Below are 27,168 nucleotides of genomic sequence, written 5' to 3'. Positions count from 1 at the left end.
TTGATGGTCCCAATTTTTTTGTGTGAATGTATGTGTGTGTATGTGTTTTTGTGCCATAACTACTTTTTCCATTGGCCTGGCTAGTTGGCAAATATTGATTTATATGATTCACTTTTTTTTGCTGTACAACACAGGCTGTCATTCATTTTAGGATATGTTATTCTTTTGTTTTCGTTTTGTTTTATTTCATGATATTTCACTGTCAATATTCTCTAATCAAATTGTACATATTTCACTTTCAATCTGTCATGATTTTTATGTGTGTGTGTGTATTTTAGCTTTTTATTCGCTTACTCTCTCTCTCGGTCTCCCTATTCAATTTGATTTGTCCATTTGTTTGTTCGGTTCTATTTCTCATTTTTTGGGTGAGCAAACATATGTAGGGTGCGGGTAGTGGGGGGGGTGGTTGACCAATTGAAACCACAATTGCAGATTTGCTTCAATTTGTGGTTTTTGTTTGCCCTGACATGTTAACATGTTTAACGAATTTTTATGGACATTGGATCAAATCTGTTGTGTAAATTAGCAAAATGTTGTTTTTTGCTGTCGTTATTGTTGGTTATTTATTTATATATTTTTTGTCGGTCATATTGAGCGAATATATGTTATGGTATTTTAGTTATTTGTTATTTAATACACGTTCAATATATATTTACATAAAAGATTTAAAACTGCCTTTAACAGAGTGCATTGGCATTGCAAATGGGAAATTAACAAATTTTTGTTATGAACTGAAAAATTGCCAATTGGCAGGTTTCTCAACTCTATATGTTTAAATATTTAAATACCAGAGAACTATAACCTGCGATCTTTTAAGATATAAAAAATATTACTTATAAACCCTTGTAACTCATATGAATAATAATTTCCTACAAAGTAAAAGCGTCCGGTTGATATATGTATTCTCTTTTACAAGGTTTCTAACCTGTAGTCAATATTTAGAGACATCGATTGACTGTATGGACATGAAATTAACATCAATGAAACTAAGACCATGGAAATTAATTACAGAACCTGTAGAGAACTCATCAGGATAGAGGGCAAACAGAATTGAATACCCTCTGATGGAGATGGTCGATACCTTTGATGGAGATGGCGGAAAAAAGTACCAGTTTTTCCGTCTCTACTCTTATATGTTTAAATATTTAAATACCCGAGAAGAAGAACTGTAACTTTTGAACTCACTCAAAAATATAGAAAATGGTATTTATATACTCTTCAGGAGGGTGCTTACTCTATCTTCTAAACGAATAGAGATATATTACCAAAATTTTGCGTCGAGCTTTTTAAACATGTACATTTAGTTCGAAGGTTAGCTATATACACGTATGGACTAATTATACCCTTCACCACACTGTGGTACAGGGTATTATGTCTTTGTGCATATGTTTGTAACAGGCAAAAATAATCGAGATAGACCCATGGTTCCTTTTGAGAATATGCATAGAATCACTTTCTAAGTCGATTTATGCATGTCCGTCCGTCCGTCTGTCTGTCTGTCTGTCTGTCCATGTTAAATTGTAAACAAAGTACAGGTCGCATTTATGATCGAAATATGCCAAATTTCGTGCAAATCGCAATAAATCGTACTGAATTGAGCCTAGAATGATGTCTGTCAAGTTTCGTGAAAATCGGTCCAGATTTAGATATAGCTCCCATATATAGTTTCGTCGGATTTCAAGTAAATGGTGCCCCAAAGTCCCTATATATCTTTCGATTTGCACGAAATTTGGCATAACGTACTGAATTGAGCCTAGAATGATGTCTACCAACTGTCGAAAAAATCGGTCCAAATTTAGATATAGCTCCCATATATAGTTTCGTCCGATTTCATGTAAATGATGCCCCAAAGTCCCTATATATCCTTCGATTTGCACGAAATTTGGCATAACGTACTGAATTGAGCCTAGAATGATGTCTGCCAACTTTCGAGAAAATCGGTCCAAATTTAGACATAGCTCCCATATATAGTTTCGTCCGATTTCATGTAAATGGTGCCCCAAAGTCCCTATATATCTTTCGATTTGCACGAAATTTGGCATAACGTACTGAATTGAGCTTAGAATGATGTCTGCCAAGTTTCGTGAAAATCGGTCCAGATTTAGATATAGCTCCCATATATAGCTTCGTCCGATTTCATGTAAATGGTGCCCCAAAGTCCCTATATATCTTTCAATTTGCACGAAATTTGGCATAACGTACTGAATTGAGTCTAGAATGATGTCTGCCAACTTTCGAGAAAATCGGTCGAAATTTAGATATAGCTCCCATATATAGTTTCGTCCGATTTCATGTAAATGGTGCACCAAAGTCTCTATATATCTTTCGATTTGCACGAAATTTGGCATAACGTACTTAATTTAGCCTAGAATGATGTCTGCCAAGTTTCATGAAAATCGGTCCTGATGTAGATATATCTCCCATATATAGTTTCGTCCGATTTCATGTAAATGGTGCACCAAAGTCTCTATATATCTTTCGATTTGCACGAAATTTGGCATAACGTACTTAATTTAGCCTAGAATGATGTCTGCCAAGTTTCATGAAAATCGGTCCTGATGTAGATATATCTCCCATATATAGTTTCGTCCGATTTTATGTAAATGGTGCCCAAAGTCCCTATATATCTTCCGATTTGCACGAAATTTGGTACAGCCTAATTATTTAGGTCTAGAATGATGTCTGCCAAATTTCGTGAGAATCGGTCCAGATTTAGATATAGCTCTCATATATAGTTTCGTCCGATTTCTTGTAAATGGTGCTCCAAAGTCCCTATATATCTTTCGATTGTTTCGTCCGATTTCATGTAAATGGTGCACCAAAGTGCCTATATGTCCTTCGATTTGCACGAAATTTCGCATAACGTACTGACTTGAGCCTAGAGTGATGTCTGCCTTGTTTTGTGAAAATCGGTCCAGATTTATATATAGCTCCCTTTTATTATAGATTGATTTTAAGTAATTGACGCACCAAAGAACCAATAGGAACAAAACGTTCTGAAATTAGTATAACCTAACCTGTGACAAGTTTGTTTGAAATCGCTTAATATTTGGTTAGAGCTTCCAAATATATATTTCCGCCCGATTTCAAGTAAATTGGACATCAAACTCCTCATGTTAGTCAGATTGACATCAAATTTTGCACATCGTACAAAATTGAGCATAGAATTACAGACATAGCCCAACGGATGACCCATTTATATTTGTTTGAAGTCGATTTACATACTTTATGGATAGATCTAGGTAGATTCACATTTAGATAAATACCACATATTTTATTTCATCCAATTTCATGCTAATAGTCCTGTTTAATATACCCATAGTGGTGAAGGGTATCATATAGTCGGCCCCGTCCGACTTTACTACTTTCCTTACTGGTTTTCAGTTGTTAATATGTTTAGAAGAATATCAATTTTTTTTAATCTCAAAACCCCAAAACATGGACAGATAGTGATAACCCATGGTAGGGTGGGACATGTGTATAAAGTTCTCAAATTAGTGGACAAAGTTATATGAGGCCATCTTAAACATACACAGAATTTTATTTCGGGGGATAGGGTTCAATGTGAACATTTTCATTTCAGAAAAAAATTTATACGGCTATGGAGGCTATACCTAAAGGTAGACCAATAATAATTACATCGTGTAGGAATTATCGAACACTTGGAGTTATCATTATATGAGGTGCTATGACTAACTGGTGCTATGACTAACTGACGAACCTGACGTTCTACTTCTTGGTATCCTCCGAAGGTAGATTGATTACAAAAGATGGCTAAATCATCTTAGCATCCCATACTTTATAGGGTATAAAATGACAATTTCGAGTAATGAATATCCCCCATACTATGGAGGAATATTGGCTATATAGCCAAATAACCGTAGAAAAAATCAGTTTATATCGAGATTTGTTACTACATAGAAAATAAACTATTTGCAGAGAATTCGGTTGAAAAACGCGTTCAAATTCATCAAAATATCGAAATTTTGGGGTACCGTTATTTGGAAGCTACCCACAAATTGGACTAATATTTATTCTTTTTGGCAAGTAGATTTGGTGCCCAAGTAGAACCTAAAGTACCAAATTACAGCGAATTTTGTGGAAAAAATGAGCTCGAAATCCCCAAATCCCTTAAAATTGGGAGGTACTGTTATATAAGAGCTACCCGATAAAGTGGATCTATATTTTTGGCAGAAAAATTTGGGAGCCAATTAGAACATTAAATATTAAATTGCAGCGAATTCTACCTGAAAATGCGCTCAAAATCCACAAAATACCGAAAATTGGGGGTACAAATATATGGGGGCTATGACCATCTTCACACATGACCTATGCAAAATTTTGGCGATATTTCAATGGTGGAGGGTATAAAAATTATTAATATAGGGTAGGCTTATATGACGGTTAATACTTTTTCTCTTTTGGTAGCGTATCTCCCTAACATCATGAGGGTAAGCCCTCATAGTTTGAATAAAGTGTCTCCAATTGTTTAGAAATCGGATACAGCTCCCATTTATAATTGGACATGTCGAATAAAGCTTTTATATATAGTATAGACCGATTTTATTTAATATGATGCTGCAAACTCTCAAAATATGTTCGATTGAACGGAGGAGAGACTGGATCAATGTATTTTATTTTCTTTTTAAGTTGCATCAGGATATAGCCCTCATATTATTTTTCCGATTTGATATAAATGGCGCGAGAGTAGTATAGAGGGTATATTAATTTTGTTTTTCCGTTTGTAACTCATCGAAATAATCATTTCGGATCCTATAAAGTATATATATTCTTGATCAGCGTAAAATTCTGTGACGATATAGCCATGTCCGTCTGTCTGTGGTAATCACTCTAGCGTCTAACCGAATTGAGATATATCGCCAACATTTTTCATAGAGTCGTCTTTTGTCTGCAGGCAAGTCAAGATCGAAGATGGGCTTTATCGGTCCACGTTTAGGGCGCACTTTTTCTGGTAGCCCCCATATAACGGTACCTCCTTATTTTCAGTATTTTGAGGTTTTTGATAGTATTTTTCTGCCGAATCAGCGGTAATTTAGTATTTTGAGTTCTTAATAGGTACTAAATCTCTCAACAATAAATTATGAATATAGATCAATTTTTTCGGATAGCCCCATATAAGGTTACCCCTAATTTTCGGTATTTTGGGGTTCTTGAGCGCGTTTTCAACCGAATTTGCTGCAATTTGGTATTTTGTAGTCGTATATGGTAACAAATCTCCTTTTCGGGTATTCCCCATATTATCTGATTTATTACGCGTTTTGAGTTTGGTTCTAAGACTCTGCGGAGGATATCGAGATACAAAAGTATAAATTAAGGTTCGTTAATGAACTATAGCCGCATTTAGACCTAGCCCCTGTGCGGAGGTTCCAGAAGGAGTGGACCGAATTTGAACTAAGTTTGGAAGAAAGCATAAGATGGGCAAAGTTTGGATGAAATCTAAATTTTCTGAAACGGATTTGGTCCAAAGAAACATGGGGTCTAGAACCAATATATCGATGAGGCACATTTTCACTATGTTAAAGTGTATACGCCCTCATTAGCCATAAGGCTGAGGGTATAATTATCCATTAAAAATTTCTGAAATTTGTATTATGGTTTACATAATCCGTTTTTAGAAATGTCGGTATAGGTCCACTTTTCGATATGCTCCATATATATTCATTTGTAGTACCTGTCATTGTATCTATGGTAGAGGGTATCCAAAGTTCAGCCCGGCCGAACTTAACGCTTTTTCACTTGTTTAGATTGACAATTGACTGTCTGGAATAACGTTCTTATAATATTTATTCCCATTTTATGTAAATGGTGCACCAAACACACAAAGTTTCTTCGATTAATACGAAATTTTTGACCCGACGAACATTTCAATGATACGAGAGACATAACATTGTGCAAAGATCGCCCTATGTTATACATTGAGTGAAGCAGGGTCACCAAAAGATGCTAGATCCCATCGTGACACACTGAATCAAAATTAGCAGAGATGCTTCATCTTAGTTATTTACGGTGAGTATAGATGTAGTTCTAATGTAGAAATATCTGTATATATAGCGTTCATTTTCTGTATCCACCTTACCATTTGTAGTCACCTTGTATGCCTCCTATACCTATAACCGTACTGTATGACAGTACTTTATTTACTCCTCAAGCATCCTTCTTTTTTTTTGATATCCAACCTGCACCTCATATATTAATTCATATGACTGCTCATATTAACTAAGTTTCAGAAAAAGGGCCTATCATCATAATATAGAATTTGCTGGTGAACTTTATATTTGAATAAATTAACATTTTATTAATAAAATTGTGCTGACAATATATACACACATATGTATATAGAAACATAAGAGACATATAACCGCATAAAAAGGCAGAATAACCATCTAGAGTTCATTTACAGTCGGTAAATGTAAATTAATACCCCCCAATATACCCAGCCAAAGATATTTTTAAAATTAAAACAGCCCACAATTTTTCTCCAGTGCGACGACATACACCCTCATTCAATGGCATTAAAAAAGTGATGACACCACAAGAAAATGTGTGGAAATAATGTAAAACAGAGCCATTGCTTTGGCATAATTTGATACAGGATATGTTATCTCTACTGTGACTCTGTCGTTATGTTATGACAAAAGCCCTTTACGACATGTCACACTTAATTAGGCAGAGCAAGCAACCACTTGCCTTCAAGAGTGGTGGCAGAAGCCACCAATTAAATTCTTCAAAAACCACTTAAAATGATGGGAAATGGTGTTAACTGGCAACAAAAAAAAAAAAGGCAAACCGTTAACAAGCAGTTTTTTGTTATGTTAATTTTATGGCCAGACATAAAGGATCTAAATATGGGGAGAGTGATATTTTCTGTTTTGATGATTCGGGCGTTTTTGTCATCGTTTTTAAAGCGATTTATGAAAAAATGGGTACACGTTTAGAGGTTGTTATGTTTTCGCAAAGGTTTCACAAACTACATACAAGGAACATGTTTGAGGAAGATAATTTATAGATCGAATGTCAGCTAAAATTTCGTCTGTTAACTCTGGAAAATATTTATATTGTAGTGAGGTCAGCTAAAATCATATATAATCTTAATGAGAACCAATATATATATATATATATATATAAAGGTATAAATTATCGATTATTCAAGAGATGTGATATTTTTTGCGAAGCATCGAAAATTGAGGGCATATAACATGTTATTATGTGGCCACATATCTGTTGGATTGTGGAGTTCTTCGTTCATATTCAGATTAACATTTTCAAGATATCAAAATAGGAAAATTTCAAGGTAAAAGCTAAAATTTGGGCAGAAATTTCCCTCTAGATATTGTTCAATTGTCATAAGTATATATGTCCCCTATTAGAGTCATTGGGTATATTTGTCAAAATGCGAGACTATAGTGATACGTTTTCAAGAAAGGTCTGCTATTAATTAAATCATAAACACTGTAAATTCCACACATTGCGTCGTATACGTACTATCAACAATAATAAGACCCAAATACCCTAAACCAGGCACGGGCAGAGCATAAAAAATTCTGTTCTCACACACTTGTCTTTGTGTGTGTGTCAATGGTTTTTCAATTGGTTCAGTTGAATGTGTGTGAGAGAATAGTGATACTTACTCTCGCGAGAGTGCACGCGTGCGGTGGTTCGCCCGACTGTGCCCTAAACACTATTCACAGAATCATCTATGCTGCGTCGGCCAATTTTTCTGTAGTAAAGTTATTAATTATTTGAATAGGCAAACATAATTATATTCCATTGGTCCGAACGTTTTTGGCCTCTACCATAAATGAAATTTTGTATAAAATACAATTAATACAGTGGCGTATACGTGATGACAACAATAATACGACCAAATACCCTAAATACCATTCACAGATTCATCGATGTTGAGTCCGCCAATTTTATTGTAGTGGAGATATTTGTATTTGAATAAGCAAAAAGGAATTATGTTCCGCGGGCCCGAACAACGACACAACTTGTAAAACCGTTTAGAAAATTTCACGGCGAAATTAGCACTGAAATTGGACGAATAATTTGGGATCATCCGTTTCATATATGCTGTTATTGCTAGGGGTTACAGGTGGACTAGTAATGAGGAATGTAACGACCACATGGCCAACGTGAAAGGCTGCTTGTTAGAAACTTTTGCTGTGTAAAGTCCTAAAATTCGACCAAATTGATCGTACCACACAAAAACTACCAAAACCGGGGATTCTCAACATAAAACCAATAAGGAAAGTAGTAAAGTCGGGCTGGACCGACTCTATGATAACCATCACCTCTTTGGGTATATTCAAATGATGTATCCTGACAGGCGTCACCATTTCGAAGGAACATTGGCATGAAATTGAACGAACTTAAATTTGTAACACTTATCTATATGTGACCCGACTAACATCAATCCTTACACTTGCCGTTTTGTCACCTATGCTAAGTTTCATTGCATTCGTGCAGATTAAGAGTAATTTGCTTACACTCGGAAACATTTATGTGAATCGGTTTAAAGCCAACTTGATACACGACATTCGGTATGCCGCAATGTTCAAAATTGAATCTCAATCAGACATCCGTTGATTACTTGGTGAACAATAAACATGAAAACGGTAAAAATTATATATGAAAGCTATGTCTGCATCTGCACCAATTTCAACAAAACGCAGTAAAGTCATTCACGTCTCAATTTCATACGTTGTGCAAACTTTCGTGTTAATCGGGCAAACATTAAGAGTTCGATGCACCACTTATGTAAAACCGGACGAATATATATGTATATGTTGGAGCTATATCTAAATCTGTACCGATTTTCACGAAAGTCAACACACAAATTTCTAAACTTATCAGTACGAAATTCAACACACAATGTTCTTGACTTATTTCAGTACGCTATGCCAAATTTCGTGCAAATCGAAGGATATAAAGGGACTTAGTTGAAACATTTACATAAAATCGGACGAAAGTATATGTGAAAGCTATATCTAAATCTGAACCGGTTTTTACGTAACTTACCACACATCATTCTAGACTCATTTCAGTACGCTATACCAAATTTCGTGCAAATCGGAAAATGTAAAATCGGACGAAAAAATATATGGGAGCTATATCTAAATCTGAACCGGGTTTTACGTAACTTACCACACATCATTCTAGACTTAATTATGTAAGGGACTTTGGTGCACTATTTACATTCAATCGGACAAAAATATATATATGGGAGCTATATTTAAATCTGAAATGATTTTTCCGAATTTCAATAGTGTTCGTCCTTGGGCCAAAAAAGTGACCTACGCCAAATTTCATCCAATTCGGATCATAAATGCGACCTGTACTTTGTTTACAATTTAACATGGACAGACAGACGGACATGCAGAAACCGACTTAAACTGTGATTCTATGCGTATTATCAAAAGGAGCCATGTGTCTATCTCTTTTCATTTTGCCTGTTACAAACATATGCACATAGACATAATACCCTGTACCACAGAGTAGTGAAGGGTATACAAATGTATAATTGTGTAGTAAGTGTAGTAAAAATGTGTTTTGGACATCAAAGGGACTAAATTGATGAAACAAGTTCGCATTTAAAGAAAAAGGAAGGGTAGTTCCACCAAAATCCACGATATCACAAGTCAGTGAAAACTATATAAAAATCCAAATTATTGGAAGTACTTCAGTATTCATCCAGCATTTAATTATATTCAGATCTCAAAAGACTGTAATTTTGGAATAAATTTCATTCAAATAATGATATGATATTCAAAACTCTGGGATATTTTAAAGAGAAGAATAAATTGTACAACCAATAAGGTACACAAACATTTTTAAGGTCTTTATAAAAAATTGTCAACTTTGAATAGAATTGTCAAGAAAATTGGTTTGAGATTCCAATGAAGATATTAATAGCTCCAGGTGAGTATTATCTAATATTAAGATGATGAAATAAAACGGCTTATTTGCATGTTAAGAAGTCATTATTGTACACACATTGCGCATCTCCTGCTCAAATGTGGAGGTAACAATAAAAAAGACAATCTTTGTAGCATCAAATAACCATATCATTATAACCTTGCAACAAGGTAAGTATGCCTTCTTTACCATATTCAAGCTCTCATCCTTACCAACATTATTATATTTCCTTTGGAGTCTTTATGTTTCATAAATTGTCTGTATGTGTTAACAAATTTATATTTAAATGCATAAATTTAGGTATGTGAATTTATTCCACATACATACAATGCAAGGACGTATGTACGTATCTGTGTGTTGAGGGACTTATTAAACTGGCTCATAGGATAAAAAAAAGCAGGAAAGTACCAACTGTTTGTAGTTTACAATTTATTTGGCCACATTGGCTGCCTTTATTATATTCCAGAGAATGGAGAGAGACAGAAGAGGAAGGGAGTGTGGGCATACCTGAAATGATTATGGAAATTATTGTTGCCATCTTTGTTGGGTTATTTTTAACCATGGAAGAAGTTAAACGAACAGAGAGAGATGAAAAAAAAAAGATTTCTTAATTGCCTGCTACAGGTGCGGGCTGAAGACAGTATTTTATTTTTTATCATTTTGATGAGGTAATTTAACAAATACAAAAGCAACAGCTTCAAACGACAACGGATGAATAGAAGGACGAAGGAACGAACGAGCAAATATAAATGTTACCGGTAATATAAATTTAAATAAGTGATATTTAAGGGAAGCTTTTTTAACAAATGCCTGTGAAAGAATATTTTTGTAATCTAGTGGTGTTGAGGATAAAGATAGAAATAAAATAAATTTTGCGAAAAATTGCAAATAGACAAAATTAAATGAAATAAATTGGCATAAAATTGTAATTTTATGCAACATTTTGGTTTTTCATGTTATCTCAAGGGCCAGGAATAGCACGGATTTTTAGTGAATACCATTTCAACGACCCATACAAAGCGGGTATATAAAGTCAAAACGTTGACTTTTTAAAGAACACTTTTTCGACCACCATCTCAAGGTGTGGATTTTTTAAAGAATATGTTGCAAGGACCATAACAAGTCTTTGATTTTTTAAAGAACATTTTTCTAGGACAATAACAAGGCGTGGATTTTTTAAAGAATATTTTTGAAGGACCCACACAAGGCGTAGATTTTTTAAAGAATATTTTAAAGGACCCACACAAGGCGTAGATTTTTTAAAGAATATTTTTCAAGGTCCCACACACGGCGTAGATTTATTAAAGCATACTTTTTCGACCACCATCTGAAGGCGTGGATTTTTTATAGAATATTTTTCAAGGACGAAAACAAGGCATGGATTTTATATCGAATATTTTTCAAGGACGAAAACACGGCGTGGATTTTTTATAGAATATTTTTCAAGGACGAAAACAAGGCATGGATTTTATATCGAATACATTTCAAGGACGAAAACAAGGCGTGGATTTTTTATAGAATATTTTTCAAGGACGAAAACACGGAGTGGTTTTAAAAACAATATACATATTTTTTTAAGGACCAAAGCAAGGCGTGGGTATAAAAAAATACATATTTTTCAAGGACCAAGAAAGGTATCGATTTTAAATATAATATTTTTTCATAGACCTACAAAGGTATCTATTTAAAAAGAATATTTTGTCAAGTACCTAGAAAAGCATCGATTTTAAAAATAATATTTTTCCAGGACTTAAAAAGGACGGCGTTGATTCAAAAAAAAAAAAAAAAACAGTACGGAAAGTAATAAAGTCGGACTGGGCCGACTGTATGATACCTTTCACCCAAGGAACATACTCATGCCTTTCTGCAACCTATGCTAAATTAAATTTTATTCGAGCAGATTAAGAGTAGTCTGCGTATAATGGGAGTAATTTATGGAAAACGGCTTATAGCAAAATTGATACACGCTATTCGGTACGTCGCACTGTTAAAAATATATTCTCAATCAGACACCCGTTCGAAGTACATATGGAATCTAGCTACATCTGCACCAATAACAACAAAACGCAATAATTATGTGCAAATTGAAGGATATATAGGGACTTTGGTGCACCATTTACATAAAATCGGACGAAAATTTATATGGAAGCTATACCTAAATCTGAACCGATTTCCACGAATCTTAGCACATATAATTCTGCAAATCGGAGAATATATAGGGACTTTGGTGCACCATTTACATAAAATAACACGAAAATATATATGGGATCTATATTAAAATCTGAACCGATTTTTACTAGACTTGGCACACATCATTCTAGGATTAATTCAGTACGTTGTGCTAAATTTCGTGCAAATCGAGGAATATAAAGGGTATTTGGTGCATCATTTACCTTAAATCGGACGAATATATATATATATATATATATATATATGGGAGCTATATCTAAATCTGAACCGATTTTAACGAAACTTGGCATACATCATTCTAGGCTTAATTCTGTACGTTGTGCTAAATTCCGTGCAATTTACCTTAAATCGGACGAAAATATATATGGGAGCTATATCTAACTGTGAACCGATTTCCTGGAATCTTAGCATACATCATTCTGGACTCAATTCAGCACGCTATGCCAAATTTCGTGCAAATCGAAAGTTATATAGGGACTTTGTTGCACCATTTACTTAACTCGGAAGAGCTATATCTAACTGTGAACCGATTTTCTTGAAACTTAGCACACATCATTCTAGGCTTAATTCAATACGCTGTGTCAAATTTCGTACAAATTGAAAGATATTTAGGGACTTTGGTGCATCATTTACATTAAATCGGACGAAAATATATATGGGAGCTCTGTCTAAATCTGAACCGATTTTTCCCAATTTCAAAAGGGTTCGTCTTTGGGGCAAATAAATGATCTGTGCCAAATTTCATCGAACTCGAATCATTATTGCGACCTGTACTTTGTTTACAATTTAACATGGACAGACAGACAGACGAACGAACGGACATGCATAAATCGACTCAGAAACTGATTCCATACATATTCTCAAAAGGAACCATATGTCTATCTCGTTTCCTTTTGCCTATTACAAACATAAGCCCAAAGACATAATATCCTGTACCACAGTGTGGTGAAGGGTATACAAATTTGAAGGACCTCAAAAAGTCGTCGATTTTAAAAAAGGACATATTTTCCAAGGATCTAAAAAGGTGGATCATTTTAAAAGATCAGGAGAGTCATGAATTTCCATTATTAATTTTTCCAATTTATTCAAAAATCGTATAAAAATGGTTGGATTTAAAAAATGTCCTTCCTACCACAAAACATACTTCTATAGAAAATTAATTGCTTCTTATCCTCTTCTAAATCCCACACGCAGACATATGTATACTTTGTCCTGGCGTAATCTCCTTTAATGCTCTACCAAAACGTTCTACAAATTGTCACCTCAATCATTTGTGAACAGACAATTTTCTATATTTCCTTCTCCTTCGGAGAAGGCAAATCCTTGAACATTATCAAAATGATTATCGATATAAAAATGCTAGCTTTAAGCTGAACAAATGACGATTCCCAGGTGATATTAATAACCAACCACGTCTCTAATGTTGAACTCCAAAGGAAAGTTAAATAAAAATCCGATTTTCATTTTCCCAAGATGAAGTAGAAGAAGAAACACAAGCAGAAGTAGAAGATTTAAAATATCTTTTGCCTTTATCTCTAGCTAACATCATCGAACAAAATCAATAAAATTAAATCCTTTTTTGTTTATTTTATCTTGTTGCTGTACTATACAGCAATAGCAACAACAACACATGAGCAATCTAACACATGCTTAAAATAATCTCCTTATTTTTTGAATGGTCTGTTAGCTGCTAGCTTCTTGCCAACGAAAGGATGAATGAATGCTGTGTGAGAGGGAGGTAGGAAGGCAGGGCACACACACACAATGGGATATATCCTCCGAAATCCCTAAGAGACTTTGAGAAATTGTAACATTCAGTGGAGAGATTGTGTCGATGTGTGAGGGTGTGTGTGTGTTTTTGTTTGTCTGTAATCTTATGAACAATTTAATAGACGTAATGATATTTTCTATCTCTTGGTTTTCTTTAAGTCGAACAATACTTTCAAGTTGGCATTTTGTAGCAAAAGAAGAACAAAACCAACAACATTTACTCATGTTGAGGGAGTGCAAGAATAAAAAGAAACAGAAAACTGAGGAAAAAATGCAAAAAATACCATGGAATCCCTCGTGGCCTAAAGAAACAACATAACAAAAGTCAAAAGGAAGAAAAGACGAACAGCCGCAGAAATAGACAATAACAATGTATATCATTGCACAAGGAATGTCAGTGAGAGTACAATGGATGAAATGTGTGTATTAGAGGGGGTAGGAAACAAAATCATAAATTAAAAAAAAAGTATTATTCAAGGACTAAAACTTAAGGAAATATTTTTCATGAACTAGCACTGGCGTGGTAATTCATGGGATATTTTTCATCCACACAAGGCATGGATTTTTTAAAGAATATTTTTTCAAGGACTAATCTAAGGCGTGGATTTTTAAAGAATATTTTCAACGACCAATATGAGGCGTGGATTTTTAAAGAATATTTTCAACGACCAATATGAGGCGTGGATTTTTAAAGAATATTTTCAACGACCAATATGAGGCGTGGATTTTTAAAGAATATTTTCAACGACCAATATGAGGCGTGGATTTTTAAAGAATATTTTCAACGACCAATATGAGGCGTGGATTTTTAAAGAATATTTTCAACGACCAATATGAGGCGTGGATTTTTAAAGAATATTTTCAACGACCAATATGAGGCGTGGATTTTTAAAGAATATTTTCAACGACCAATATTAGGCGTGGATTTTTAAAGAATATTTTTTCAACCGGGAACCAGGATAACCTCGGAATTTTATACCCTTCACCACACTGTGGTACAGGGTATTATGTCTTTGTGTATATGTTTGTAACAGGCAAAGGGAAACGAGATAGACCCATGGTTACTTTTGAGAATATACATAGAATCACTTCCTAAGTCGATTTATTCATGTCCGTCCATCCGCCCGTCTGTCTGTCCATGTTAATTTGTAAACAAAGTACAGGTCGCATTTATGATCCAAATTGGATGAAACTTGGCATAGGTCACTTATTTGACCCAAGAACGAACCCTATTGAAATTGGGAAAAATCGGTTCAGATATATATATAGCTCCCATATATATCTTCGTCCGATTTAATGTAAATGGTGCACAAAAGTCCATATATGTTTCGATTTGGACGAAATTTGGCACATCTTAATGAATTAGATCTAGAATGATGTGCGAGAAAATCGGTTCCGATTTAGATATAGCTCCTATATATATTTTCGTTCGATTTAAGGTAAATGGTGTACCAAAGTCCGTAAATATATTTCGTTTTGCACGAAATTTGGCACAGAGTACTTAATTGAGTTCTAGACTAAATGTGCAAAGTTTCGTAAAAATCGGTTCAGATTTATATATAGGTCCCAAATATATTTTTGTCCGATTTTAAGTAAATGGTGCACCAATGTCTCTATACATATCTTTCGATTTGCACGAAATTTGACATAGCCAACTTAATTGAGTCTAGAATGACGTATGCTAACTTTCGTGAAAATTGGTTCCGATTTAGATATAGCTGCCATATATATTTTCGTCCGATTTAATGTAAATGGTGCATCAAAGTCCCTATATATCTCTCGATTTGCACGTAATTTGGCACAGCGTAATGAATTAGGTCTAGAATGATGTGCGTTAAGTTTCCTGAAAATCGGTTCAGATTTAGATATAGCTCCCATATATATTTTCGTCCGATTTAAGGTAAATGGTGCATCAAAGTCCCTATATATCTCTCGATTTACACCTAATTTGGCACAGCGTAATGAATTAGGTCTAGAATGATGTGTGTTATGTTTCCTGAAAATCGGTCGATATTTAGATATATCTCCCATATATATTTTCGTCCGATTTAAGGTAAATGGTGTACCAATGTCCCTACATATCTTTAAGTTTGCACGAAATTTGGCACAGCGTACTGACTAAGATTTAGAATGATGTGTGTTAAGTTTCCTGAAAATCGGTTCAGATTTAGATATAGCTCCCATATATACTTTCGTCCGACTTAAGGTAAATGGTGCATCAAAGTCCCTATATATCTCTCGATTTGCACGAAATTTGGCACAGCGTAATGAATTAGGTCTAGAATAATTGTGTTCAGTTTCCTGAAAATCGGTTCAGATTTAGATATAGCTTCCATATATTTTCGTCCGATATAATCTAAATGGTGCGATTTGCACGAAATTTGGCACAGCGTAATCAATTAGGTCTAGAAAGATGTGTATTAAATCTGAAATCGGTTCAGATTTAGATATATCTTCTATATCTGACCAAACCTATACTAAATTTTTCATTTAGTATAGGTTGCAGAATGACATGTTTATGGATTCAATTTCATTTTACTGGTCCTTTAAAAATGCGACGTCTGTTAGGAATCATCTGTTGAATATACCCAAAGTGGTGAAAAGGCATCATATAGTCGACCCCGTCCGACTTCACTGCCTTACTGGTAAAAAATTATTTTTGAACGACACGGATGGGCGCTGATTAAAAACAAAATTAAAGCATTTATTTTGTATACAATATTTTTCAAATGATAGAACTTTTTTCTCGAGATTTTTTTTCAAGGCCTGCATTTTTGAAAAATTCGTTTTCATGGAGAAATGCAGGGAGTGTTTTTTTTTTAAATTTATTTTTTCGAGGGACAGGATAATATTTTTAAAAATTATTTTTTCAAGAGCCAAGATAGGCATGTATATTTAAAATGTTTTTAGGACGAATTTAAGGCGTTTATTTTGTATAGAATATTTTTTTCGAGGGCCAACACTAGACCAGGATTCATGGAATATATTTTCCAAGGACCACCGTAACGCGAGGATTAAAAAATCAAGCACCAACGCAATGCGTGGTTTTAAGATAAAAATTAAGGACGAATACAAGCTTGGGGTTTTCAAATGTTTTTCAAGGTCAGTTTTAAATATTTTTTTAAGAGGCAGGACAAGCTTGGATTCTGGGTAAACACATATGGGGTCTACCCTAAAACTTGAACCAATATTGAAAATTTTTGGTGATGTGATTTTGTTCGCAATGAGAATTAATCATATTATTTCGCAACATTACATAATGCCATCCCCACTCTATTATACCACAACACAGAGAAACATGTGGCCAAATGATGAGTTTATGCCAGTACTGGCACCCACTTTGAAGTTGAGTTAACCGGCATGGTTTTTTTTCTGCGTCCTTCTGGGTACTTCTCCTTAGTTCAGTTCAAGTAGGTTTTGTTAGGTTCATTCGTATTATTAGTTGTAGTTGTTGTGGATGCTATTTTTTATTATATCTTGTAGTCGTTGTTGTGAAGAAGAGTAAAAGGATTTCCAGTTGTTACAAATAAACTTCCTGTTTGGGTTTGGAGTATTGGAGGTTTGCATGGTAAACGAAGAAGAAGAAGAAACGAAGAAAGCGAACAACGGTAAAAAACGGTAGTAATAACATACTTCCTTATGCTGGCAATACGTATTTCCTGTGTAAACACAGGCACACAAACGCACACGTGTACACATACATCGGGAGAGATAGTTACACCATATGCAACATGAACAACAACAATAGTGGTAACAAAACTCCAAAGGAAACACATATTGTATTGGTAGTGGGCATGTGTGTGAGTGTGTGTGTGCATAGCACACATGTTTTTATAAAGGAGTCGATGCAGTGAAAACTGTTTACCCTACCGCCCGACACATGTTTAGCCCTCTTCATTGCAACGATGAAAGTTGCATTTGGCTTAAGTTTATTCTTCTCTCACTCAATCCTTTCCCCCTCGTTCTCTCTCTCAGTCAGAAACCTCTTACTTAGGTTGTTTACTCAAAATCCCTTTGAGTTTGTGTTTTTTCATCCTTCCATCTACCACCGGAGTGTTAAAGTTTTGAGCCCTACTAGGGTATGGGAAATATAATGCATTTTCCACGTTATGTTAGCATGGATTAATATAAGCTTTTGGTGTGCGGTGCGGTGCGGTGGAGGGTTGTTATACGTATTGGTTTCAAGGAGTGAAAAAATACAGCGATATTTCAACAAAAAACTCTATGGCAGATATTTATTGGTGCGAGTACGAGTGTTGAAATATTATACAGCCGCTTTTATGTTTTTAATATGATATTGCGTTTTTTCTTCTTCTTCGTCTTTTTCTCCGTTTCAATACTCAAGGGTATATCTTGTAGACGGTTATTCATATACGTATATTTATATCAATGTTACTGGAAAAGGAGCATTGATATCGAAAGAAATCATGGAGTAGGGAAAGTTGCATCGTTTTTAAATGGTGCTAAGTTTAAGGTAAACAGATATGTGGCTATGTGCACAGCTGCCGTAATTGTTGCAAGAAAAATCTTTAAAAGGTATACTAGCGATATCTGCAGAATAAAATGTCTCAACGAGCCGAGATATATTTGATTTGTAATACACATGTGTGTATTTGTAATACACCCATTACAACTAAAATAAAATAATCAGGGTCAATTGAGGACAATTTCAAAATCAATAAAGTGAATGTCGCATTATCATGTGATATGAATTAACCGGAATGTAGTTAGTAATATTGTGCAATAAGATTTTGGCAGGTGTGTAATTCCATTTGAGGAAGAAAACCCTTTGCAGTACCCAGGAGGGCAAATTCGACATAGGTCAAATCACAGATGCTACCAATCGAAATGAAATATTATAAAGTACTATCGAAATCAGCATAGAAGAGCATATTTATGTTAGGCTTGATGAAATTTATTAAAATCTGTTCCTGTTTAGAATAAGCATCTAGATATTGTTTCTCCGAAACAAAGGAGCTATATCGGCGCGGAAGAAGTTAAACAAGAAACCAGTAAGGAAAGTAGTAAAGTTGGGGCCGACCACCACTATGGGTACATTACATGAAATTGGATGAAGTTAAATATGTGATATTTATCTTAATGTGAATCTACCTAGATCTATCCAAAAACATGTCATTCGTTTGTTACAATGGGACAAAAGTATGCAAATCGACTTCAAACAAATATAAATAGATCATCCGTTGGGCTATGTCTTCTAGAAAACGCAACTACGTAATTCTATGCTCAATTTTGTACGTTGTGATGCCAATCTGACTAACATGAGGAGTTGGTTCCTTAGTGCGTCAATTACTGAAAATCAATCTATAATAATAAATCTCAACCGATTTTCATGAAACTTGGCACACATCATTCTGGAATAAATTTACATTAAATCGGAAGAAACTATATATGGGAGCTATATCTAAATTTGGACCGATTTTCTCGAAACTTGGCAGACATCACTCGAGGCTCAATTCAGTACGTTATGCCATATTTCGTGCAAATGGAAGGATGTATAGGGACTTTGGTGCACCATTTACATGAAATCGGACGAAACTATATATAGGGGCTATATCTAAATCTAGACCGATTTTCTCGAAACTTGGCAGACATCACTCTAGGCTCAATTCATTACGTTATGCCAAATTTCGTGCAAATCGAAGGATATATAGGGACTTTGGTGCACCATTTAGATGAAATCGGACGAAACTATATATTGGAGCTATATCTAAATCTGGACCGATTTTCTCGAAAATTGGCAGACATCACTCTAGGCTCAATTGAGAACGTTATGCCGAATTTGGTGCAAATCGAATGATATATAGGGAATTTGGTGCACCAATTACCTGAAATCGGACGAATATATATGGGAGCTATATCTAAATCCGAACCGATTTTTCCCAATTTCAATAGGGTTCGTCCATGGGCCAAACAAATGAGCTGTGCCAAATTTCATCCAAATCGGATTATAAATGCGACCTGTACTTTGTTTACAATTTAACACCAACAGACGGACGGACGGACGGACGGACATGCATAAATCGACTCAGAAAGTGATTCTATTCATTACCCAAGCAATGTGTAGGAAGGCTGGCAAAGGCTCCATTTAATTATGTCGTAAATCTTTTGGCATTTTTGCGGTTAATGCCGCATTTTCATACCGAATGGGTCTTATTATGAATTCCGGACGATTCGCGGGAGATAAACATTTCCACATAGCCTCAATTGTCCATATTTTGAAGACTTTCGTCACACTTTTCAACCGAAGTGGATGTAATTTGGTATTTTAGGTTTCTCGATGTGTGACCATGTTTTGGCACAGCCCCCATATATAACTCCCGCCCCACTTTCGATATTCGGCACACTCCCCATATTAATGTCTCTCTCTCTCCAAAGTGGTTGTAATTTGACATTCCAGGTTCCACAAAAGCGGTTCTGATTAGAATTTAATGATTTTAGATTATGTTGTTATGTTGTTAGTGACTTTGGACAGAAAGGTTGTGGTGTATCACACTCCACATGTCCAGTTTTGCCGCATAATCCGTCGACCTTATCATATAAAGTGCTTCTTCCGGAAACATTGAATTTGGTATTCTTCGAAGACTACGCGTTCAATTTTTAGGAGAATTTACGCATAGATCCATAATTTCTCACTTATGGGTGATAGTCAAATTGTGCGGAAGGAAATTAAAACAGACCTTTATTTTAAAGTCATAGGAAAAATTACAGGGATGCATATATTTAAGGATATATAACATAAGTGTTTGGTGCCTCAACACCCGTTTTAATTGACAATCGTCGAAGGTCTCACATCTATAGAAGACCTCTGGATGGATTTCAATCCAATGAAGACCTCTGTTGTTTTTTTTTATCAACAGAAGACGGACTTTTTCAAAGGAAATTTTAAAGAATATTTTACAAGAAACAATAAAATATGGCGTGGATTTTGTAAAGAATATATCTTGATGGGTCCTCCATGATGTTGAAATATTAAAGAATACTTTTTTGAAACACCATCCAAAGCGTAGATAACTTAAAGAGTGTTTTTCCGGAGACTCACATAATGCGTATATTTTTAAAGAGTTATTTTTCTAGCTTAGATGTTTATGAATTAATAGGTTCTTGTTCTAGAAGTGCATTTATAGACAATACATTTTAAAAATTTATATCTTTAAAATAAATTCGATTAAACAACCAACATTTTTCTCTCCGCCAAATCATTTAACGATTTAATTCACATTAGCACAATGACTTTGTCCTTTTCTACGCCGAAAGCGAAGGGGGAAAATATTGAATCGGAAGCATATAGAAATTATGAAAGTTTTCGTTTTTTTTTTGTGTTTGCTTTCAGCACTTCAATGATATACCAGAAATCCTTTGGAAAATTATAGTATGTACACAAACACACACACAAATTTCTCAATGCTCGCTTGTGTGATATAAATAGCATTGTTGCCAATGTTGAGATAGGATACGATGATACAAACATGAAATTAAAGGATGAAAAAGTGGGAAAGTATGTATGAACATCGTAGTGATGTGAAAAAAAACTAGGAAATCTATGACAACACAAACAAGAAATAATCATGAAAATTTTGCTGCTCACACATTAGACCCACTTCGTACTCTTCCTCCATACCCCGAACACAATGTATAAGTGAATTTGAACATGATTTAACGGAAGCTGCTTATCAATATGAGGATATATGGAGGAAATTGCAACAAAATAAGAAAAATGGAAAAAAACACAACCTTGGGAAAAATTTAACATTGGCAAATATCCTAAAAAGGGGATATGAAGTCGAATAAAGTGAACCACTCCAACCGTAGATTTTTGAGAGAATATTTTTCAAGCATCCACACAAGGCGTAGATTTTTTAAAGAATATTTTTTCAAGCATCCCCACAAGGCGTAGATTTTTTAAAGAATATTTTTTCAACAATCCGTAGGCGTAGATTTTTTAATGAAAATTTTTTCAAGCATGCATACAAGGCGCAGATTTTTTAAAGAATATTTTTTTCAAGCATCCATACAAGGCGTAGATTTTTTAAAGAATATTTTTCAAGCATCCACACAAGGCATAGATTTTTTATAACGTATTTTTTTAAAGAATATTTCTTCAAGCATCCACACAAGGCGTAGATTTTTTAAAGAATATTTTTTCAAGCATCCACACAAGGCGTAGATTTTTTAAAGAATATTTTTTCAAGCATCCACACAAGGCGTAGATTTTTTAAAGAATATTTTTTCAAGCATCCACACAAGGCGTAGATTTTTTAAAGAATATTTTTTCAAGCATCCACACAAGGCGTAGATTGTTTTAAAGAATATTTTTTCAAGCATCCACGCAAGGCGTAGATTGTTTTAAAGAATATTTTTTCAAGCATTCACACAAGGCGTAGATTTTTTAAAGAATATTTTTTCAAGCATCCACACAAGGCGTAGATTGTTTTAAAGAATATTTTTTCAAGCATCCACGCAAGGCGTAGATTGTTTTAAAGAATATTTTTTCAAGCATTCACACAAGGCGTAGATTTTTTAAAGAATATTTTTTCAAGCATCCACACAAGGCGTAGATTGTTTTAAAGAATATTTTTTCAAGCATCCACGCAAGGCGTAGATTGTTTTAAAGAATATTTTTTCAAGCATTCACACAAGGCGTAGATTTTTTAAAGAATATTTTTTCAAGCATCCACACAAGGCGTAGATTGTTTTAAAGAATATTTTTTCAAGCATCCACGCAAGGCGTAGATTGTTTTAAAGAATATTTTTTCAAGCATTCACACAAGGCGTAGATTTTTTAAAGAATATTTTTTCAAGCATCCACACAAGGCGTAGATTTTTTAAAGAATATTTTTTCAAGCATCCACGCAAGGCGTAGATTTTTTAAAGAATATTTTTTCAAGCATCCACGCAAGGCGTAGATTGTTTTAAAGAATATTTTTTCAAGCATCCACGCAAGGCGTAGATTGTTTTAAAGAATATTTTTTCAAGCATTCACACAAGGCGTAGATTTTTTAAAGAATATTTTTTCAAGCATCCACACAAGGCGTAGATTGTTTTAAAGAATATTTTTTCAAGCATCCACGCAAGGCGTAGATTGTTTTAAAGAATATTTTTTCAAGCATTCACACAAGGCGTAGATTTTTTAAAGAATATTTTTTCAAGCATCCACGCAAGGCGTAGATTGTTTTAAAGAATATTTTTTCAAGCATTCACACAAGGCGTAGATTTTTTAAAGAATATTTTTTCAAGCATCCACACAAGGCGTAGATTGTTTTAAAGAATATTTTTTCAAGCATCCACGCAAGGCGTAGATTGTTTTAAAGAATATTTTTTCAAGCATTCACACAAGGCGTAGATTTTTTAAAGAATATTTTTTCAAGCATCCACACAAGGCGTAGATTGTTTTAAAGAATATTTTTTCAAGCATCCACGCAAGGCGTAGATTGTTTTAAAGAATATTTTTTCAAGCATTCACACAAGGCGTAGATTTTTTAAAGAATATTTTTTCAAGCATCCACACAAGGCGTAGATTTTTTAAAGAATATTTTTTCAAGCATCCACACAAGGCGTAGATTTTTTAAAGAATATTTTTTCAAGCATCCACGCAAGGCGTAGATTGTTTTAAAGAATATTTTTTCAAGCATCCACGCAAGGCGTAGATTGTTTTAAAGAATATTTTTTCAAGCATTCACACAAGGCGTAGATTTTTTAAAGAATATTTTTTCAAGCATCCACACAAGGCGTAGATTTTTTAAAGAATATTTTTTCAAGCATCCACACAAGGCGTAGATTTTTTAAAGAATATTTTTTCAAGCATCCACACAAGGCGTAGATTTTTTAAAGAATATTATTATACCATTAACCACACTGTGGTACAGGGTATTATGTCTTTGTGCATATGTTTGTAACAGGCAAAAGGAATCGAGATAGACCCATGGTTCCTTTTGAGAATATGCATAGAATCACATTCTGAGTCGATTTATGCATGTCCGTCCGTCCATGTATTTTTGTGAACAAAGTACAGGTCGCATTTATGATCCGAATTGGATGAAATTTGGCACAGCCCATTACTTTTGCCCAAGGACAAACCCTATTGAAATTGGAGAAAATCGGTTCAGATTTAGATATAGCTCCCATATATATTTTCGTCCGATTTTAGGTAAATGGTGCACCGAAGTCCCTGAAAATCATTAGATTTGCAGGAGTTTTGGAATAGCGTACGGAATTAAGTCGACAATGATGTGTGCTAAAATCGCTTCAGATTTAGATATAGCTCCCATATATAGTTTCGCCCGATGTTAGGTAAATGGTGAAACAAAGTCCCTGTAAATCATTAGATTTGCACGAAATTTGGCATAGCGTACTGAATAAAGTCTAGAATGATGTGTGTTAAGTTTCATGAAAATCGGTTCAGATTTAGATATAACTCCCATATATAGTTTCGTCCGATTTCAAATAAATGGTGCTCCAAAGTCCCTGAAAATCTTTTGATTTGCACGAATTTTGGTATAGCGTATTAAATTAAGTCTAGAATGACCTGTGCTAAGTTTCTTGAAAATCGGTTCAGATTAAGATAACTCCCGTATATAGTTTCGTCCGATTTTAAGTAAATGGTGGACCAAAGTCCCTTAACATTTTTAAATTTGCACGAAATTTCGCATGGCGTACTGAATTAGGTCTAGAATAAAGTTCACATATTTATGTTCCTTCAATGTCATGTCAATGTTCCTTCGAAAAGGCGACGTATTTTAGGATACATATGTAGAATATACCCAAAGTGGTGAAGAGTATCATATAGTCGGCCCAGTCCGACTTTACTACTTTCCTTACTGGTTTCAAGCATCCACACATGGCGTAGATTTTTTAAAGACTATTTTTTCAAGCATCTAAACAAGGCTTAAATCTAGGCTTGGTTATTTTAATAGATCCACGCCTTGTTGGCTATTTGAAAAATATTTTTAATATATCTACGTCTGCTTTGTTCCGGTTAAAAATATTTTTTGGCTCGTATAACAATCCTTTTCAAAAAGTGTATCCATTCCAAAACCATGTAGTGTACCCAAAATCCATTGGAAAAAATGATTATGAAGAGGAAAACGGAAAAATATGCAGGAAATAAAAATACTTTAATACATTTCTCTGGTAGTGTCCTGGCATTGGAACAGTGTCACCGTGCCATATTTGCTGATGCAGTTAGTGAGCCAGCAAACAGATTCCACCAACAGCATATTGAGAATGTTGACAATGCCAAAGACGACGACGACGATGATGATTATTATGGTGGCGGCAGCAGCAGCCATGGTAGTGACGAAGATGACACTGCTTTCTCCATGGCTGATGACGACGATGATGATAAAGCTGTTGCTTCCAAAAAATACAGCATGTGTATGGAGAGGAGTCATTCAATCGCTTATTCATACCATGACACAAATAATGTAATATCGAATTCGTTTTCCCTTCCGTGAGTATGGGCGTGTAATGTGTATCTGAAAACTGTCACTGGCAACTGGAAATCTGTTCCGTTCAGTTGTTGTGGGTGAGATTTTTTATGGTGTTTTTTTTTTTCCGGGAGGATAAATCGAATATTTTCACTCATGCATGAATTTATATTTATTGACAGAATGTATTTTGGTTGATATTTTAGATGTAAAATAATTTCAGGTAACATGGTATTGGGTTGGGGTGTCAGCGAAAATATTTCCAATTTTTTATAAAAAGAAAGAAATATTTTTAAGGTATAGAGTCCATATTTTTATAAAAATCACATTTCCCCTTTCTCTAAAAATATATTGTCGATTTGGAAATTTCATCATAATAAATGTTATATAATTAAAAATTAATTTTGAATTAAACTTACCCTCAATTTGTTTTCCAGCGGCAGCAGCTGCTGCTGAACTTAAGGCAACACTGGCTAAGGGTGATGTGGTCAGAGCGGTACTACCAAATTGTGGTAAACCGGCCGCTGTTGACATATATGCTGATGCAAAATTATTGGCATCAGCCCCTAGGGAAGAAAAAAAAACAAATTTATATTAAGAAATTGTTTAAACAATTTTAAAGAAAATATAAACAAATATCTTTAACATAAATATTACAACAAAAAATAATTTTCTACTTTTTTATATTATATCACATTTCCTTTTCACATGACAGATTTTTAAATTTTAACGTTCAACAATTTTTAAACAAACAAGTTTTAATTTTTTTGTTTTATTTGTATTTTAGAGAAAGCGCTCACAATAATACTTAACATAATTCTGTATTCAAATTTCAACCTAGTTTTTCTCCACATATAGGTCGTAGTGTTGGAAACTTTTTGCACGTTAGGAAATTATAAACGCACAAAATTAGCATAACGTGTGTGAAGTGTAGACCCATACATACATATATACACATTCATTATATTTAACCACATAAGTTGTTGCTACTTTAAAAAGCACATTATATAGTTTTTTTTGTGCTATTCTAACATAATTAGTGCACAACTAATATCTGAATATGGGGTATTCCAGGAAATTGTGACTCAATACACAACAAGGAAAACCACGTAAGTATTTTTTCCAAAGGGGTGGATTTATACAAAAATATAAATTATTATAAAAAAAAAATATTTATTCCAAGAAACCAACAAGGCGTGGATTTATTAAAAAAATATATTTTTTCCAAGAAATCAACAAGGCGTGGATTTATTAAAAACCAGTGAGGAATGTAGTAAAGTCGGACGGGGCCGACTATATGATACCCTTCACCACTATGGGTATATTAAACAGATGCATTTATGCAAATTTATATGGACTATATCTGAACTTCTACAGAACGCAATTACGTCATTCTATGCTAAATTGTATACAATGTTCAAAATTTCATGTCAACATTACAAACATGAGGATTTTGGTGCACCATTTACATAAAATCGGATGAAAATAATTATGTAAGCTATATGTAAATCTGAACCGATTTTCATGAAATTTTACACACATCATTCTGGAATCAATTCAGTACGTTATTCCAAATTCCGTGCAAAGCGATATATATATATGTATTGGTATACCATTTATATTAAATCGGAAGAAAATTTATATGGGAACTATTTCTAAATCTGGACCGATTTTCAGGAAACTTAACACACATCATTGTAGACTCCATCCAGTACGCTATGCCAAATTTCGTGCAAATCGAAAGATATATAGGGATATTGGGCAACCTTTTACATTAAATCGGTGGGAAATATATATTGGAGCTATATCTAAATCTGAACCGATTTTC

The 27,168-nt window shown here is 34.3% G+C and overlaps 1 protein-coding gene across 1 annotated transcript in view; it reads right to left on the bottom strand.

Annotated features, from left to right (window-relative positions):
- LOC133331154 (CUGBP Elav-like family member 1) overlaps positions 1-25,906 on the bottom strand; it is a gene marked incomplete at its 5' end in the record, with an annotated part of 38,780 nt that extends 12,874 nt beyond the window's left edge. The window contains one exon of the mRNA XM_061539547.1: positions 25,760-25,906. Within this exon, the coding sequence (XP_061395531.1) occupies positions 25,760-25,906 (147 nt within the window). The remainder of the gene's footprint in view (positions 1-25,759) is intronic.
- Between the last annotated feature and the right edge of the window lie 1,262 nt (positions 25,907-27,168).

Source organism: Musca vetustissima, unplaced genomic scaffold (assembly GCF_032173495.1).
Source record: "Musca vetustissima isolate MV318-11 ecotype Yass unplaced genomic scaffold, APGP_CSIRO_Mvet_v1 utg18320, whole genome shotgun sequence".
NCBI classification, from domain to species: domain Eukaryota; kingdom Metazoa; phylum Arthropoda; class Insecta; order Diptera; family Muscidae; genus Musca; species Musca vetustissima.
Note: the sequence above shows the minus strand (reverse complement) of the source record. Positions and strands in the feature narration are given on the sequence as shown.